Genomic DNA, 18,604 nt, shown 5'->3' with positions numbered 1-18,604 from the left:
AGGATACCCTGCTCATTCATTCTTCCCATCCTGGCCTTCCCATCCCCGCTCCTGATGTTGCTTCCAACTGCTTCCTCACCCTCCGAGGTCTGGAGACGTTATCAGGACTCCCCCTTCTTTGGCTTACTCTTTTCTGCTTCCTGCTCTCACCCTACCAACCTCCTTCGACTTTGGCATTCCTTCCAGCTGCGATATGCTCTCCCCGAGCCCTAACCGTGCAGACCTAGGAGAGGGAGATTTAAACACATTTCCCCAGCAGGTACTTTAACTTTGCTCGCCCAAATAATCTAGCTCTTATCTTCTGCTCCCTTAATCTACCAGATCCTCTTTAAAATTTTTTTTTAATTTTAATTTTTTTTTTTTTCCAGCCAACTCAAAGCCAAAAAGAGTTCTTAATAGTCATTACGCAAGGGGCGGGGAAGCAAAGGGAGCACAGGTGGTCCACAGAACAGGACACAGGAAACCTCGAGCTGTGAGGTCGACTTGTGATCACACGGGCAACCGAGGCGACTAGACAGACGTGACGCTCTAAAGGATAGGTGACAACTGCTTATTTAGGGGGGCACTCTTTAAGAGGAAGGGACAGATGGCAACGAAACAAATTAAGGCTGCTAGGGAACCTGAGTCCACGTTAAGCTCGAGTTGACTGTAAAGAAAGCTTTTTTTTTTAAATGCAAGTTAGACACGGGGTTTAGGGTCAGACAGGTAAAGACGAGAATTAAGTTTCACGCTAGAAAGCTCTAAGGATACTCGCCCCTGGGCGCCCAGGGTGCAAAAACTGAGTTGTAGCGGCACACACGGACGAAGCCCCGTTGCTACTTGTCGCTTAAGGCAGGGAGCGCGCAAAGGGAGTGATGAGGCAGCAGCCCCGTCCTAACTTACACGAGAGCCCCCACGGTTCTCAACCTCATCAGGCACGCGCGCGATCTAGGGATGGCTGCAACCACTCTTGAAAGGCAAAGACGCAAGATGCACAGGGAGAAGCTTCAGCTTTTGTGAATTCACTATCCTACAGACATCAAGTTGGTTTAAAAACAAATAACAAAACCTGGAACTATTTTTTGCATGAGAACCACTGCAAAGTACAAGGTGGCAACCAATCAATTTGGGGTTACAAAAGGCCAATCCACGTATCGTAAAGGCTTACACAGCATTAGGTTCCAAAGTGTTAGTGTAGACGAAATGGCTGAAAAGGAAGCTCCAAGTACTTCCCCTTTCAAACAGCAAAGCGGAAAAGACATTTTATCTTTCATGCCTACACCTTTACGGGAATATTCAAGAGTAAGGAACAACACAGTCAATTACTCAAAAAAATATGGATAGGATTCAAATAACGCACAATAAATCTTTCTAAGGATCTAAGATGCTTACAAATATATTCTAATTTGTTGCTCTCTTCCTCCTCCAAAAAAAAAAAAAAAAAAGAAAAAAAAATCAAAGAGTACCAGGTAAGGAAGGTACCTCTGCAAGTGAACTGCAACTGGATACCATATTAAGTCCCAATATGAGTACTGTTTGCTATGATTTGCTATTCTATATACATCTCAGGAAACATTCATTATATATAGGTTCCAGGAGTGTCATTTACAGATGTGGGCCATTTCTGTAGCCTTGAAAACCCCTCCAGCTTTCCATCAATGCAGTTACTCGGGTGGAAGGTAAGACGTGTGCTATGGCTTTCCCACATGCATACGCCGATGTTTGATGGGGAAGAGCTAAGTCCGAAGGAGTCTCCACCTTCAGTGTCTTTCCAGGCTGAGTTGTCTGATGTTCAAAGTCAGGTGTGTATACGCCAAGGGAAGCCTCCTTCCGACATCATCGTGGGTTGGTTCCAATTATCTGTAGTTTAGTAAGGGTCCAGTCCTAGTGAAGGTTTTCCAACCTTGACACCCAAGTCCTCAGCCGGTGTGGGTGTTCTGGTGCCTGGCCAGGGACAGGCGGTCAGTGAACACCTGCCCACAGACGTCACACTTGAAGTACTTGTCATCAGCCCTGCCGCTGTCATTGCTGCTGGTGCTGGCGTGCTCGGTGTAGTGGGAGCTTTCCCCGTAGACGCTTCCAGGCTCGAATATTATCACCCTGGCATGGGTTTTCAGGTGCTCACCATAGGCCGAGTTGGAGGTGAAGGTCTCGCCACACTCCCTGCAGTCGTAGTAGGGCTCTTCCACTTGGATCTCCTGGTCGTCACCTTCCTCTTCTGGGTCCTCGATCCCTGCACCGTCCGGCTCATCCGCATCTCCCTCTGGCTCTTCGGCTCTTTCCTCTGGGTCTTCGATCCCTGCCCCGTCTGGTTCATCAGCATCCCCGTTGGGCTGTTCGGCCTCCCCGTTGGGCTGTTCGGCCTCCCCGTTGGGCTCGGCGGCCTCCCCCTCCGGCCCCTCGGCCTCCCCGTTGGGCTCGGCGGCCTCCACGTTGGGCTCGGCAGCCTCCACCTCCGGCTCTGCGGCCTCCACCTCCGGCTCTGCGGCCTCCACATTTGATCCCTGGATCCGCAGAACTTCCCGTGGAACGAGGACGTTGGCTTCAACTTCCTGGGCGGCTGCTGCTGCTTCCTCTTCCTCGAGGTGCAGCTTCTGATGCTTCGTGAGGACTGTGTTGTGGATGAAGGACTTGCCACAGTCCTTGCACTCATAGAAGGGTGAATCTCTCTTGGGGGGCTCGGTGAGGAAGGAGGTATGGACGAAGGTGGCCCCATAGTCGTAGGGCTTGTCCTTCTCGTGAATCCTCATGTGCTCCCGGAGGTCGGCCTGGCTGGGGAAGGATTCTCCACAGGTCGTGCACTCATAGTGCTTGTCCTTGGCCTGGTCTCTCTGAAGGTCTGTGGGGGCCGAGCCTGGGCTGACCGCATCTGTGCTCCCCTGGCCCTGCTCCAGCAGGCTGTCTCCAGCGTGGACTCTCATGTGTTCGTTAAGGACAGAGCCGTGGATGAAGTCTTGTCCGCACACTTGGCATTGCAGGGACGTCCCAGCAGGAGGACTCTTCTGTGGGGCCCGAGGCCGCTGCGGGCTAATGACCAAGGGCTGCATAAAGGGTTCATCATACCTCCTGTGGCCGTAAAACTGGTCTTGCTCATGGATCTTCTGATGCTCGAAAAGGAATGAGCTATGAACGAAGGATTCCCCACATGCCGGGCACTCGTAAAGCTGCTCTCCAATGTAATATTTCTGATACTCGCTGACAGAAGGGGTGTGCGTCACAGAATGCGCGTGCTCGCGGCTGTCGGTGAGGTACTCCCTGCCGTGCACCTTCTGATGGTCCTTGAGGTCTGTGCGATCCACGAAGCCCAGCCCACAGTCCTTACACCCATAGATGGTGTCTTCAGGCTCGTCTGGCTCGTCTGGCCCTTCCTGCCGAGGCTCTTCCTGCCGAGGTCCATCAAGGCCCTGAATCACAGAGTCTCCAAACAGCTCCCCACCATGGAATTTCTCTCGGGCATAGATTTTCTGATGTATGCCAAGGTCTTCAACAGTGGCAAAACACTCCCCACACTCCTTACATTCATTGCGGACTGGCTGTTCAGCGTAATTGGTCTGAGCTGGTGGTTCAGCGTAACTGGTCTGAGCTGGGGGTTCAGCGTAACTGGTCTGAGCTGGTGGTTCAGCGTGACTGGTCTGAGCTGGTGGTTCAGCGTACCTGGTCTGAGCTGGTGGTTCAGCGCGACTGGTCTGAGCTGGTGGTTCAGCGTAACTGGTCTGAGCTGGTGGTTCAGCGTAACTGGTCTGAGCTGGTGGTTCAGCGTAACTGGTCTGAGCTGGTGGTTCAGCGTAACTGGTCTGAGCTGGTGGTTCAGGGTAACTGGTCTGAGCTGGTGGTTCAGCGTACCTGGTCTGAGCTGGTGGTTCAGCGTACCTGGTCTGAGCTGGTGGTTCAGCGTAACTGGTCTGAGCTGGTGGTTCAGCGTAACTGGTCTGAGCTGGCTCTTCAGCGTAACTCATCTGTGCTGACTGGCCCGCATAACTGGTCTGAGGATCCGTGGAGGCTATGCTGCGAATGACAGATCGTATGTAGTTTTCACTTCCAGAGGGCTTCTTTCTATCGTGGATCTTCTGATGCTCAGTGAGGTCGGAGCTATGAACAAAGGACTCTCCACACTCCGGACAGTCGTAAAACTTCTCTCTCGGGTGAAACGTTTGAGGTTCACCAAAACGCAGGGAGTGGATTACAGAGGTCTCATAAATCCTACGCTCGATGTTCTTCTTCTTAGCACGAGCCTTCTGATGCTCGCGCACATCTGACTTGGGAACAGATGGTTCACCATCCTTCTTCCATCCACTGGGGCCCTCCCCAGCGAGACTGTCCTGAGTTACGGTGTGGGATGCACCGTGCACAAAAGAGCCCTTGAAGATGTTGTTCTTACCCCCTGCATAGGGGCTCTCTAGGGCAAGGGTCTTCTGCGGCTGGCCACAAGGGTCTGAGAGGTAAGCGGAGGACTCCTGCTGCTCGTCACATCCAAGGAGCTCATTTCCACCGCGACCACGGGGAGGCCTGAAAGCAGCTAGGCTGTGGATGACGGACCTCTCATACCCCTTTCTTTCAGAGGTACTCTCCCCAGCGTGGACTTTCCAGTGTTCGGTGGCACCCGAGCTCTGAACGGTCGCCTCTGCTATCACTCTCGGTTTGCTGTGACTTTTATGAGCCCCAGGGAAGGCTGAGCTGTGAATGAAAGACCTCTCATAGGGGTTCCTCTCGTAGGACAGGGCTTCCCGGCTGTCATCAGGATTGGAGCTGACAGTGAATGCCTTCTCGTCTTCCTCATCCTCAGGTGGCCTTGTTATAGTGTGACTCTTCTGAGATTCGGGGAAGGACACACTGTGAATGACAGACTTCTCGTACCCCCGGCCTTCAAAGAGGTTCTTCCGAGAATGAATTTTCTGATGCTCGATGAGGTCTGAGTTTTGCCTAAAGGCATCCCCACCATCTTGGAAGTCGTAGGCCTTCTCCGTTGGGTAGGTTTTCTGGCGTCTTTTAAGGGACTGACCAGGAATGAAGGTTTCCTCACACACTTTGCCCTTGTTTTCAAATGGGTTTCCTCGGGTGTGGATCTTGTGGTGCTCTTTCAGGGATGCGCTGTGATGAAAGGTCTCCCCGCACACCTTGCACTCGTACATTTTCTCTTTCCCATACATCTTCTGAAGCTCGTTAAGCGCGGGGCTGGGTTTGAAGGCTTCCCCACGCTCATTACCTTTGTCATCTCGGCCATGGGTTTTCTGGTGCTCGATCAGGGCAGAACTATGAAGGAAGGTTTCCTTGCACACCCTGCATTCATAGAATTTGTCCTTCCCGTATATCTTCTGGAGCTCCCTGAAGGTTGGGCTGGGCATGAAGGGCTCCTCGTACTCCTCGTCCTTACACCCCGCAAGGCAATCTCTAGCGTGAATTTTCCGATGCTCGGCCAGGGCGGCGCTCTTATTGAAGGGTTCCCCACACTCCTTACATTCAAAGCGTTTCCCTCCGGCCTGCCTTTTCTGAACCTCACTGACGGCCACACTATGAAGAAAGGACTCGCCGTACTCATACAGATTCTCCCTGGTGTGCGTGATCTGATGCTCCACAAACCCCGAAATCACGCTGAAGGACCTCCCGCACTCATCACACACATAGGGCGTCGCCCCAAAGTCAAAGGGCTGCAACTGGGGGACGGGCGGCGCGCTAAGGCTGCTCCCACTAGCGGCCTTCCTCACCTCGCTGCGCTCAAAGGGCCGCTTCCTTGCACCACCTCTCCGACCGTGCATCGAGCCCTTCCCATCTGTGTCAAAATGATAGCGCCTTTTTCTCTCAAGAACTCTCTTTCTGGAAACAAGGTTTGAGTTCAAATTAAAGCCTCCTCCCCCAAAGGCATTCCCTTCATGGCCCCTCTCCTGAATCACCGACTCCCTCTTGTTGAATGGAACTTCCTTCCAGTCACTGTCTGGCCTCCTGGGGAACCTCTGCAGCCGATCGCTAGGTTCCCTTGCCCTTCCCGACTTGGAGTTGCGCGAAACGTCCTTGATGAACTTTTCCATTATCACCCCGTGGGAAGATTCATCTTCACAGATCCCCCGCCGATGGGCTGACTTTTTGGTTTCAGGCATAGTTTTCAGACCTGAAAAGAAATCCCAGATGTAAATGCTCCCTCGTCCCCGTACTTGTGCAAAGTAACACTGGGACCTCCGTGATGGTGGTGTGAAGATAAACTGTACAATGCTCGTGTCTTTGTGCATCAGTTGTGTATCATCATGTGTCAGTGTGTGCGGACGGCTCCCATCTCACTGGTGCAAGCGCCACTCCACGGGGCCTTGCGCGCTCACCTCGACTGGTGCTCGGGTAGGCACTTCTCTTTGACCGTGACGAATGGCCCTGGGTCATGTGCGAGTGGCCGTCGTCCTCGGCAAGCTGAACCCCTGTCCACAGGAAGAACACAACATCTCACACTCGAGTTGGGGACCAAGGCTCATCACCATAAATGATGTCTGTCTTTCTCTCAGCCACGAAGTGTGAAGGGGCCCATATCCAAGCCCTACCATGTCTTCTGTCTGCAGTCTCATTTCCTTATTATTCATTCCTTAGCCTCTGCTGGTCTGAATTTTAGTTAATTCTCCTGACTCCACCTAGAAGTTTGTACAGAGACCTCCGAGTGCCTTCTAAATTTACTGCGTTCTTTTCAGTCTTCCCCTTCTCGTAACCACCTCCTCAGTCCTGACATCCTTTCACTGGGCTTCCTGGCTCTCCTCCTACTCGTGCCTGTTTTCCCCACCTGGTCTCCAAACACGGGAGCTCCTCAAGGCTCCACTGCCCACACAACACTCCTGCAGAGCCAACCGCCTACTAGGACCTGAGCCAGATGTCTTCCAGGGGAATCCAAACTGGAACTTGGAACCCCATCCGAAATGAGTATTTAAATTTCCAGGGTCAGCACTCTTGGGGGCAAGAGTTGTCTCCTGGGCTCCCTGACCCCACACTACACACTCTTCCCCCAAAGCCAGAGGATTCGTAAAACACAGCCTCATCGTTTATGCCTCTGCTGGGCTGGGAGCCGCTTGAGGGCCTCTGACCCCTCGAGTCCACACACACTGCGGACCCTGACTCCGTGCAGCAGCCTGAGGGGCCAGGCCGGGAGAGCAGCGCTCACCCAGCGAGAGCAGCTTCCGGTAGTTCTCCATGTTGTCCTGAACCGGGTTCTGGGGCTTCCGGTCCTCGGTGAGGGCCACCACATCCTGGTACGACACCGCATCCTGCAACAGCAAATGCACACCTCTCCTCAGTGGAGTCCACTCCCGTGGGCGACAAGGACAGGACAACGCTGGCGGCATGGGAGCCACACACACGCGCACACGGTGTGCAGCAAGTGCTCACACCGCTTGGGGTTCCGAACGATCCGAGTCAGGTTCTGCCAGGGACCTCCTCGGCACCTACCTTGGTGCTACACTCTGAGGAAGCCCCCAAAGACGTAGGACACATATGCCTTGCCCTCGTGCAGCTTACCATTTGTTTGGAGAGAAACAACCAGAGAACAGTAAACAACAAGGTGGGGGCAGAGAGTCAGCGCTAAGCGGCTTTAGCGGGGGGACAGCTCAGGGTGGGCTGGGACGGTGAGCAAAGACCGCAGAGGCCGTGGGTGGGGTGGTGAGTGGTGGTGGGACTCTGGCCCGGACAGGGGTGGGAAGCTTCAACAGGCCCAGTGTCAACTGCACACAGCGTTTCCAGACACCTGGTCAGCAGAGCGACCGGCTTCCATCCCCAGGCCCGCTGTGTCCTGTGTCCGCCTCCGCCGTACACTGTGGGCCCTGCTGGGTATGGACAAGTTCTGAAGAACCCGGGGGTGACCTTAAGCACAGAGCACCTTCCTCTCCCAGCTGCCTTTTCCGCTTTGACACACATTCCCTTGCAAAGCATCTTAGGAGTCCCCACATCACGCGGGACAGCCTCCTGCACAGGACCTCACAGGACCTCTTCTCACTGCTGCACTAGAACGTCACTAGTTTCGGGGAGTCGTGGTCCCAGGGAGCCTGGAGACAGACTCAAGGCGCGAGGTGGAGCCGTGGGAAGCCCACAGGCTGTGGGGCCAGAGAAGACTCCAGGGTCAAAGGAGCTTATGCACCGTTTACGACCAAGCAACCCTGGGAGCAGACGTCTTTCCAAACCTCAGGTCCTTCATCTGTGAAATGGAGAGAAGGGCATCGGCCTGCCCTGTAGCACTGTGGGAGTGGATGTCCTGCGATGTGATTTGTTGTTTAAGCATGGAGAAAAATCGTGTAAGCGAAAGGTAAATTGTTGTCACTACTGAACTATTAGGTAAAGATATTTTGATATTAAATTTGCTACAGTTCTGGAAAGTGGCACAGATATTACAGCCATGCACAAATGCACACACACACACAAAAAAAAAGACACAATCAGGTGCATCGCCTACTGAAAAAAATAAACAGGCACAGGCACTGGGGTCTATGAGGAAAGCCTCATTTGTAAGACAACTGCCAATGTGCAGTGATTCAAAAGCAAAAGGCCACCACCACCACTAAGCAGAACTTCAAAAACGAACTCTTACCAGGCCAGGCCTTAGGATTTTTAGGACAACACACTACAAAAGATCAGGAAGCACTCACTGCAAAATCGGCTGGGACCACCACCGGCCACCCTGTCTGGTGGGAGCCTGTCTCCTCCTGTCAGAGGGCGGCTCCCCAGAGCGGGCACCCCGCTGGGCTCGGGGCCGATAGTGCCTCCATCCTAAGGCCTCAGCCCTGGATTACTGCAAAGTGAGAGAAGCCTGCTGGGAGCACAGATGTATTTGTGGTGGGAGAGGGAGGGAACCAGAACTCCTAACTTGCGGGCTGCCAGAGAGCAGATGAGGTCAAGACCCCGGGGGGCTGAGGGTGCCAGAAGGGCACCAGCCCTGGTGCTAACAGACGCCAAAGGGCGATGGCAAAAGGGAAGGGGCATTTTTCATATATTTCTCTCCGCTTGCCTAATCTGAGTAACATAAATGTAATGTATGTTAAATTTTGGACTACGTTGTTGCTAGGAAATAAAAATGCTGCTTTGACTTAAATTAAGTTGACCTATTCAAGTGGGTAGCCCTAAGCAGCTGTTCTCTTTGTACCTGTGATCAACCACGGATCTAAGGTGGCACAAGCCACCGCCACGTTCCCTGTTACAGATGCTGTCCGGAGAACACCACCCACACTGCTGCATCCTCACATGACCTACACACACGAACAATGCATGCTGAAGGAAGATGAGAACTTTGTTTGTTATTTCTATGACACCAAGGTAGGAGGAACCAGTGGCTCCCAGACCTCTGGACCACACACAGGGGACCAACGCTTTCCAGTAGCGAGGACGGGCATTTGAAAAGCAAAATAAGACACAATCCCACTGCCAATCTGCTATCACCTTCATTTCATAAGAGTACTTTAACACCCCCAAATAAGGACACCCGCAGTTCCTGTTTTCCCTGAAGATGAGTGAACGCTTGGTCCCAGGCTCACAGAGCAGTTAACTGGAAACCCCTGACATCCATCACTTCGTGGGGGCAAATGCACACTAAAGAGGTTTCTTCTTCAGAGTTTCTACGATTTAATGTTTTTATCTGGATTCCTAAAATTTGGTCAATTTGGTTTCTCCAAATAAGAAACCAAAATTAGTGACAAACTAAGTGTGTCCCACACATAGAGGCCTCTCCCTGGGACAAGGTCATAACACACATCTGGAGCACCGGGGTCACCTCTGACCCAGCCCACCCTCCACATCCCCTCCCCCCCTTCCACATCCCCTCCCCCATCGGTACTGCTGCCGCAGAAGCTCTGCTTTCAGTAACGGGATGCCATCCCCCTCCTTCTCACACACCTGCGCGTTCTGGCTTGCCTCCAGGACACAGGACAAATGACAAGAGTTTTGGGGGTAGAATTCAGAGCCCTCTGTCACCTGACCCCACCTTTCAAACCCCGCCACAGGGAGTACCGTTACCGCATCTCGGGGCACTGGGGACAGACTGCACCTCTGCCCTTGCATTCCACCCACTCTGGCTTTCATCTGGTGCCGCTTCGGGGCTTGTGCTGGGCTCTCCTGGGATCCCCCGCCCCAGGGGGCACCTGGCCAGCTGCTCCTGTCCCTGTGACAGTCCGCTACCCTGTCTCTTCCTTAAGAGCGAGCTGGACAGCCAGCGTTAGGCACAGCATCTCTCTCTACAGAGACTCCCCGCATGCTTGCTGAACACCCTCCTGTTACAAGACAGGAGGCTCCCAGGACGGGTCCCGCCTGGTCACCACCATGCACCCAGGGCCGCAGGCCCCGCACCCTCCTCCACGCTGCCGTGTCACACGTGACCCTCTCTCTCAAGGCCCGTCTTCCCTGTACCCACAGCCAGTGATGCCCACAGCGCCTCCCTCGTGCCAGGCATCGCACTGCGCCAGTTCCATCTACGTGTGACTCTCACCCATTCCTCACAACAGCCCGCCCACTTCACAGGTGAGGAAACCGAGGCTCGGCTTCGTTAATGGTCTGAGGCTGCACAGCTAGCAGGTGGCAGAGCCAGGCTCCAGACCCAGCTCTTCCAGGCCCCGGGGCCTTCTGCTCTCCCCCAAGTCTGCTCTGTGGATGTGCAACTTTCCTGGCTCCCTACTGAGGACCAGAAACACCTGCAGGATCGATGGGCTTCCCTGGCCCAGGAGGAACAGCCGTTGCGGACGACGCACCACATGACACAAACGCTGAGCGGAAAAGTGCTCCTCTGATCCCGTAGATGAACCAGAAAACAGGCAGCAGTTCCCCAGCCACCAGTCACCCCTGGGGACAGGACAGGCTCCTGGGGAGTCGCTGGGGCTCTCCCCAATCCAGGTAGGATTCTAGCGGGCAGATAACTCAGCCTCTCGGGAAAGAAAGGCATCTCTGCCATGAAATGAAGACAGCCTTCCTAGAATGAGTGGAGACCTAAGCATACCTGTGATCTTGTCTCGTAATCCATCACAGAGTCCCGATGTTTGTGCTCTCTTTCCTTTGCAAAAGCCACTTTCTCCATCAGAGGAAGGGAAAGATCCCGCTGATGAAACCCTGGAAGACAACAGGCGTCATGAGGGAACAAGGCACAGTCAACCTGGCACGCGCACTGGGGAGCAGTCGGAGGAGGACCTACTGCTCCTGGGGCTCCGGGCGTACGGCCAGCGGGCCCGGGACTCCAGGTCCCTGCCTCTGCCCTTCCGGTGCTCCCGCTCGCGGGCTCGCTCCCAGTCTCGGTCCCAGTCTCGGTCCCAGTCCCGGTCCCAGTCCCGGTCACCTGAGGAAGCAGACATTTCAGGAGCTGACCACGTGTCCTGACACGAGTGCGCTCACTTCACGTGCACATACCCCTCTGGAAGGGATGCTAGGAGACGGATCCTGAACAGGGGTCCCAAGTGCAACCCGACACCCGGGCCCCGGACCAGTTTCTGGGGGCCTTGCCTAGGCGGGCCTGGTCTCAGTCAGGGCTAACACTGAGCTGAGGAGCTGGTTCCCCCTTCAGGTTCTCCTGGTCTCCCAACTCCCACGTGGTCAGGTCCACGTTCGGGAAAATGGACTTCAGACCCTCCACCGCCTCGCTTACCCCAGTCAGTCTTAATGTGCACGTAACTTTACCCCAAAGAAATGAAACACCCACCTGCCCCAAAAGCAACGCTCCTTCAAAAAGTTCACCGAAGAACCTTTAACAAATAAAACAGCTTTGGAGGCAAAGGGGTGATGAACTCTGCCCCTCCTGGGAGGCTGTGGACACAACCTGAAACGGCCTATTGCAAAATTCACATAGCTTTAAACATTTTCTCTCATCATTAAGAGAAACAGTTGTATTTCACGCCACACATGTGTCTGCTTCGACATAAGAACGACTCCTTCCATCCTCACTGATTTCCTTCCCCCTCAGACCTCTGAGCAGCAGCCCTGCCCCAGGGAAGTCCTGCGCGGCCTGGATGGCGCGGCGACTGGGCTACTCACTGCAGCAGGCGGAGTGTGGCGGCGGGGCCTCTGCTGCCTTCCGGCTCATGCTGCCTTCGCTGTGGGCGTCACTGCTGGTGTCGTCTGAGAGGGCACCACACACGACTTAAGGTCTCGTCCGTGCTCGCCGGTCCCCTCTAAGTAGCCCCCCCGGCTGGCCCCCACCCCTTGCTGCAGTGGTCAGACCCTCTCGCCCCGCCCTTCCGCCCCTGCTGGGCAGGAACGAGGCTGTGACCCTCCCGATGGCAGCGCCAGGTACAACCTGCTGGGGTGCCCCCTGCCCCCGCCCCGGTTCCAGAGCCTGGGCCAGGGCGCGGTGTGTGCAGGCTCCCTTCCAGTCAGAGGCCCACGGTCTCCTTCCCTCTCGCATCCTAACCAGGAGGGATTCTGCTCCGCGGGGGCACGGGGCACCGGCTCTCATTGGGCTGTCACAGCTGGGGAGGGAGGTGCAACTGGCACGCTGTGGGCAGAAAGGCCGGGAGGCCACCTACGTCCTATGGCAGGGCAGTCCCCCACTCCCCGCGAAGAGGACGATCGGCCTAGAACATCAGGGGCACTGCGCGGGGCACCCCAGGGAGCTCCGCCTTCCTCTCCCGCTCACCTTCCGGTTCGTACATCTCCTTGTAATTTTCCAGCAGAGTAACGAGCTTCTCGCAGTTCTCTGGCTTTTTTGCACGCACCCAAGGCTTGATCTTTTCTGGAAGGATGGTCAGGTACTGCTCGAGGACCAAGAGCTCGATAATCTCCTCCTTGGTGCGAGTCTCCGGCTGCAACCAATCGAGGCAGAGGTTTCGGAGTTTGAGCAGGGTCTTCCGAGGCCCGACAAATTCCACGTAGAGGAAGTTCCGAAACCTCTGATGAAAGAATTCAGAGTCAGTGGCGGCTTCTCCTATGGCGGCATCCGGCTCCTGAGACAAGTCACTGTCTAGCTCACACAGATTTGGGGCCCAAGACCTCTTGGGTTTGGTGGCAGACAAGTACTTTGGAGGCAGCATCTCTCTAAGGAAAATTTTCACTGGAGGAACCCAACATGAGTCAACAGGAAAGACGCGGCAGCCTGGGACAGTCAGTACTCAGGGACCTGCGGATCGTAAGGAGACATACACATGTCCCAGAAGTCGAGGACCAGGCAGCAGTGTGGGGCTGCCCGACAAGGGCACCAACAGTGCTTTGTGAACAGGCCAAGGGCAGAAGAGAGGCATCAAACCCCAACACACAGACACATGCACAGGCAGGCGTTAAAGCACCACACACACCCGTGTGAGGAGTGAGCTCTGCTACTAACTGGTTCTGTGACCCTGGGCCACACAGCCCACGTCCTGCCGTCTGTCCCCTTATCTACAAAATGGGAACAACAGACCTACACCCCTTCTAGAACTGTGAGGCTTAAATAAGCCAATACACCTAAAAGGCCTAACCACCCAGCACACAGCACATGGGGATGCCCAAGGTGCTGGCCATTACTAAAATGGGATGTCGGTATTTTTTCTTAGCAAAAACGGAAAGGGGGTCGTGAGGGGCTCAATTCTGCCATTTCTGAGCATTTCTTCCCCTAACATGGTTGTTAAAACAGCATACAACACGTGAAAGGTAGAAGACCACAGAAAAATGTTACAAGTGCTCAGCTCTGGGTAATGCGATTGCAAGTGCTCTTAATAATTTCCCTGAACCCGCGCTGCTGTTAAGTTAAAATTCAACGAAATTAAAAGTTCAGCTCCTCTGTCACACCAGCTACATTCCAAGCGCCAGTGGCTACCCTACTGCACAACACGGAACATCGCCCTCGTGGGAGCAAGTTCTATTGGCCAGAGTGGCTGGACAGCATCTGAGTTTGCAGGAAAGCTCAGGACCCCTGCGTCAGCAGTGCCCACCCTTCTGAGGAGCGTCTGCCCCACAGCCCAGCCTTGGGCTCGTGCTAACACCACGTCCTCTGGGACCCTTCCCGAGACTCACTTCCTCTACTAGTGTTCCAAGCACTTGCTGCATTTAGTCTTAAATATTTGAGCTCACGTGCCTATGCCCCCACTGTAAACTCTGGTAAAGGGATGAGAGACGAACTTTTCCATCACTGGAAGAGTCAGGTATCAACACTGATAGAGCATGTTGAAGATAATGTACGCAAACCCATTTTAAAATTGGTTTTAGACACAGGCATGCATTCTTACTACAGGCCTGCAGAAGCACAGTGCAGTTTCTGGGTTAAGCTCTGCAGCACTGTTTCCAAAAGAACACCCTGGCATTTCACTTACCCTCACCTGCCCACTTTTCTACCAGCCCCTTCCTGGTATTCCCGACAAACAGGCATGGGAAGCACTGTGCGGTATATGTGGAGCTCTCTTACAGCGCTGCCTAGCACAGAGGGGGAAGGTTAAAGGAAGCACCAGTGAACCCACAGAAACCCTACACAGGTGATAAACACCTATTATTCATATCAATGGTGAGAAAGTGATCAAGCGACCATAGGACTTCTTCACACCCCTGTACATCCTCCTGCTTTTATCAATCTTTTCAAATATCTAGCTTGCCTCCACAGAACCAGCTTTCTACTTTGATAATCCTCTGTATCATTTATTTCCTTACTTGTCCTTTAGTATCTGCTCCCTCCCTTCTTAAGAAAACTTTTTAGACCAAGTATAAAAGCTGGTTTTCCCTTTTCCTTTTGTTCTAACGTAACCAACTAAGGCTATACGTTTCCCTTCACCTAAACCATTTTAGTTGCATGTGGTTTCTATTATGCAGCCTTGTTATTAGTGGTCAGCCACAACTGGAGCAAGAAAGTAGGCAATACAGGAAAGAAATCTAGGTTTGGGTGAATTAACTTACCTGACAGTTTTGTACTTCTGGCTTTACTTCCAGAGAAGAACAAAACCACATGCAGCAAAAATTCTTTTTGTTTTAAAAGGAAAAACCAGTAAGTTAAAAAGAATTTTTTTTTAATGTCTAAAGAGAAAACAAAAGATGTTTCAATTATTCAGTCTCAAAGTAGCCTTCATCATTTGGGCATGAATGCAGGGGACTCTCTCCAGACAGTGGTGGGTTCCGCTCCGCCCCGTGTAAACTGCCCTCCCACTCTCTCTGCATCATCCTCTGGAGCTTCAGCACCAACTACACAGATGTACCTCCATTCGGAGACCCTGGAGACCCTGCCACTCCCGCCCTGCCTGCCCTGCCCTCCTCGATGACAAACAGGACACTAGACAACACCCTGCTGGGCAGGGGAAAGAAAGGACAAGCGTCCAGGCTCTGGAGAGCTGATGAGACAGCTGGGACAAGAGAACACAGTCGAGTTTACCCAACAACTGGCTAAGAGGGACTGCCGTGACAAGAGCAGGGCCCTCAAAAGCCAGCAGGCCTGTGCGGGACAGAGGGGCGGGCAGGGAGCCCAAGCCTGCTCTGTGGCATCCAATTCCAGAGAGAACTCCAGTCCCCTAGATGACAGCAGCCCCACCTCTCAGAGGCCACAGGACACCCTTGGGTATGTAAATCACCTGTTTGGGAATAGGATCCTTTCTGGAACTTCAGAACAAGTGTTCTTATCCACAGGAACAGAGTCAAAATGCCAGGGACCTGCAGACATTTTAAAGAAATACATGGACAAGTAAACATGGAAGAAATGTAAAGAGTGTCAGAGAATTCACTCTCCAAATGGCTGTGGACCAAGAGAGCATTGGGAGTGAGGCCTTATATACCATATTCAAGAAAAGGCCCATTCCCATGTCATATAGACCAACCAGAGACAAGAAGCAGAAAGCTTTCAAATTTTCTTTATGAAACCAGAATAATTAAAACATCTAAGACAAAGAGAGCACTAGCAAACTGCAGACCAAACTCACTTATAAAACCAGACATAACAGTCTTAACACTATGGCTAATGAACATCATTCTACAGAGTTTCAGCCAATTACAAGAAAATCTGGGGCATGAACAAAGAAAGATATAAAATTATCACTCTCTTATGTAAGACCGTCCACTCAGATATTGCAAATCAGTGGAAACAGACCTTATAATAGTAATAATAATTTAGTAAGAAACCCATTTATAACAGACTCCCTAAATATGGACTGACAATAACCAATTTGAAAAAATGGGAAGAACTCCATTGTAAAAATACAAAAGATTTAACAGAAGAAGACAGCACCCATAGGAACAAACTTATACATTATATGGCAATAGAAAAGGCAATAACCAGAGAGACACAGGATAATCATGGAAGATATACGGATCTAGCATATGAAAGCTCTAAATACCCCCTATACTACCTAGTGGAATTTCAAAGAATATAAATGTTGGGGAACTTCACAATGGTTCTAAAGTTGACCTGGAAGAATTTCACTTGGATCAATATTTTGAAAGTTCATACATCAAAAGGCCAACAAACCACACACAAAAAAGAAGTATCTTAATATAATCTCAGGGTTAAGAAAGTTCTTTTCTAGTATGATGCCTAAAGGCAGAAAGACGACAAAAAAGTAACAAATGATGTTCTTGTTTATACCATCAAAGCCAAAGCAATAAACCAACCACCTAAAAAAGGACCAAAAGAGACAAGAAGACTGATTCATTTAAGAATTGTAATATAAGTTTACTGTATGTACACAATTGAGTATGTAGAATTCTATGAAAGTGGCATTAAAAAATAGTAAGGAATGCATATAGATTACTTCAATAAATAATAATGGTAACAGGAGATCTAGCCAATCATTCACTTGGGGAAAGAGGTCACAACATATATGAAAATGCTAAAACTAAGATCAAAATAAATAAAAGATTAATTTTTATAATCCTGGAGCAGGGACGGGATCTTCTAACCTGACAATGAAATTGGGAAACAGGGACAACTTTGACTTTGTATACATACTTCTCTAATCGCATTAATTTTTCTTCCCACTAGGCATGTGTTTGAAGCATAAAGCACCAGTAGGTAAAAATTATACTTAAGAACTGTAAGGCTTAAAAAGTTTGATAAGGAAGCAACAATTTTGCTAAGAAAATATAAATATTTGGTAAACCTGACTCAGGAAGCAGAGGAAAATCCAGGGAAGAAATTTAAAAAGATGAAATGACCGAAGGAGCAACTTCCCATAAAATTTCCATGAGAGAAGTATTTACCATGTTATAAAAACCCTTCCAGAGCACAGAAAAGAGACGGAGGACTTCCTGCTCATTGATAATATGACCATGTGAACACCCATAAATATCCTGTCACAAGGTAGATGCCAACTTGTATGCTGAAAATTCACCTATTCCTTTTCTCAATTCAAATTCAGGACTAGAGTCAACAAATGTGATCCCTGTTAAATGTGCTCAAGATTTTCTGACCAGGCCGACGAAACAGCCCTTGGTCTGCAAGGGCGTTGAAAAAGGAAAGATTTTTAATAGAAAAACCTGAAAAACAGTTGGACCTTACCTACTCCTTCCCACAATGGCAGAGGAAATTCATTTGAGAGTAAGAAAGGGCCTTGGGAACAGAATAATCATAAAGATAGATAACATATATGTTGTGTGAAGAAAAAACTGGATACACATATCCTGCAAATTTTATAAAGGGCAAATTGGTTACTTATCAAAATTAAAAAATGTAATATCCTGTCCTATTAACTCTACTATGAATTTATCCCAGAGCTATGTAATGACATACGTGCAAAAATATATTCATTGAAGTACTGTTATGACAATGGGCAAAATATGGTTATGTTTATGATTATGAAACCTTTTAAAATAACGAGGCAATTGTAAATAAATGGATATGAGACGACCTCTAAGGTAGTTAAGTGCAAAATGGGACACACCAATGTGCACAGCATTCTAAGGAATTATAAAAACAGATGTCATTTACTTAGACGGTTTCTGGAAGGACACAGAAGAGACTGTTAATAGTGATTAATGGGCTTCCCTGGTGGCGCAGTGGTTGAGAGTTCGCCTGCCGATGCAGGGGACACGGGTTCGTGCCCTGGTCCGGGAAGATCCCACATGCCGCGGAGCGGCTGGGCCCGTGGGCCATGGCCGCTGAGCCTGCGCGTCCGGAGCCTGTGCTCCGTAACGGGAGAGGCCACAACAGTGAGAGGCCGACGTACCGCAAAAAAAAAAAAAAAAAATAGTGATTAATAGTGACTGCCCCTGGGGAAGGGAACTGGGGGCCAGGGGAGGAAGGGCGACTTAACTTTTTCATTGTATATTCCCCTTTTGTTTTTATTTTATCATGACATGTATTAACTAGTCAAAAAAATAAATTCACAGTTAAAACAAAATGATAAACAAAAGCACTAGTGGAGGTCTTTCGAGACCATGCTGCCCACTGAGTGGGTGCTGGCAGCACTACCACCTTAATGCTGAGGGGTCTCCTCCCCTCCCTGTCCACCACCCCACCCCACCCCCACCCTGGTCTGAGTCCAAGGTCACACCCTAAACTGGCCGTTTGCAGATGATATGATAGGCAATTTAGAAAACCCCCAAAAATCAACTTTGAAACTCCTCAGACCCAAGAAGTACTTAGGGAAACTGCAGCTCCAAGCTGAAACAGCACTCACAACTCTAGCAACTATTAGTACATAAATGCAATGCCATTCGCTATCCTGGCGATTCCACTTCTGAACTCGAACTGACAGATCTATGTGCCCATGAGCACAGACACAGTTCACAAGGGTGTTCACAGAAGCACTGTTTA

At 51.1% G+C, this 18,604-nt stretch overlaps 1 protein-coding gene across 14 annotated transcripts in view; it reads right to left on the bottom strand.

Annotated features, from left to right (window-relative positions):
* Positions 1-327: 327 nt before the first annotated feature.
* The window catches only part of PEG3 (paternally expressed 3), a 29,432-nt gene continuing 11,155 nt past the window's right edge, over positions 328-18,604 (bottom strand). For 2 of the 14 annotated variants that reach the window (XM_060288515.1, XM_070044127.1), the window contains 9 exons: positions 15,429-15,507; positions 14,764-14,826; positions 12,542-13,021; positions 11,941-12,024; positions 11,108-11,248; positions 10,916-11,025; positions 7,109-7,211; positions 6,288-6,380; positions 328-6,082 (listed from right to left, as the gene is read on the bottom strand). In XM_060288515.1, coding sequence (XP_060144498.1) covers positions 1,899-6,082; positions 6,288-6,380; positions 7,109-7,211; positions 10,916-11,025; positions 11,108-11,248; positions 11,941-12,024; positions 12,542-12,935 — 5,109 coding nt within the window. In that variant the 5' untranslated portion in view covers positions 12,936-13,021; positions 14,764-14,826; positions 15,429-15,507 and the 3' untranslated portion in view covers positions 328-1,898. Of the gene's footprint in view, positions 6,083-6,287; positions 6,381-7,108; positions 7,212-10,915; positions 11,026-11,107; positions 11,249-11,940; positions 12,025-12,541; positions 13,022-14,763; positions 14,830-15,428; positions 15,508-18,604 lie in introns of those variants that run through there. The other 12 variants (XM_030851480.2, XM_070044128.1, XM_060288514.1 and 9 more) reach the window with 10 other exon arrangements.

Source organism: Globicephala melas, chromosome 19 (genome assembly GCF_963455315.2).
Source record: "Globicephala melas chromosome 19, mGloMel1.2, whole genome shotgun sequence".
In the NCBI taxonomy this organism is placed as follows: Eukaryota; Metazoa; Chordata; class Mammalia; order Artiodactyla; family Delphinidae; genus Globicephala; species Globicephala melas.
This window is presented reverse-complemented; position numbering and strand designations above follow the sequence as displayed.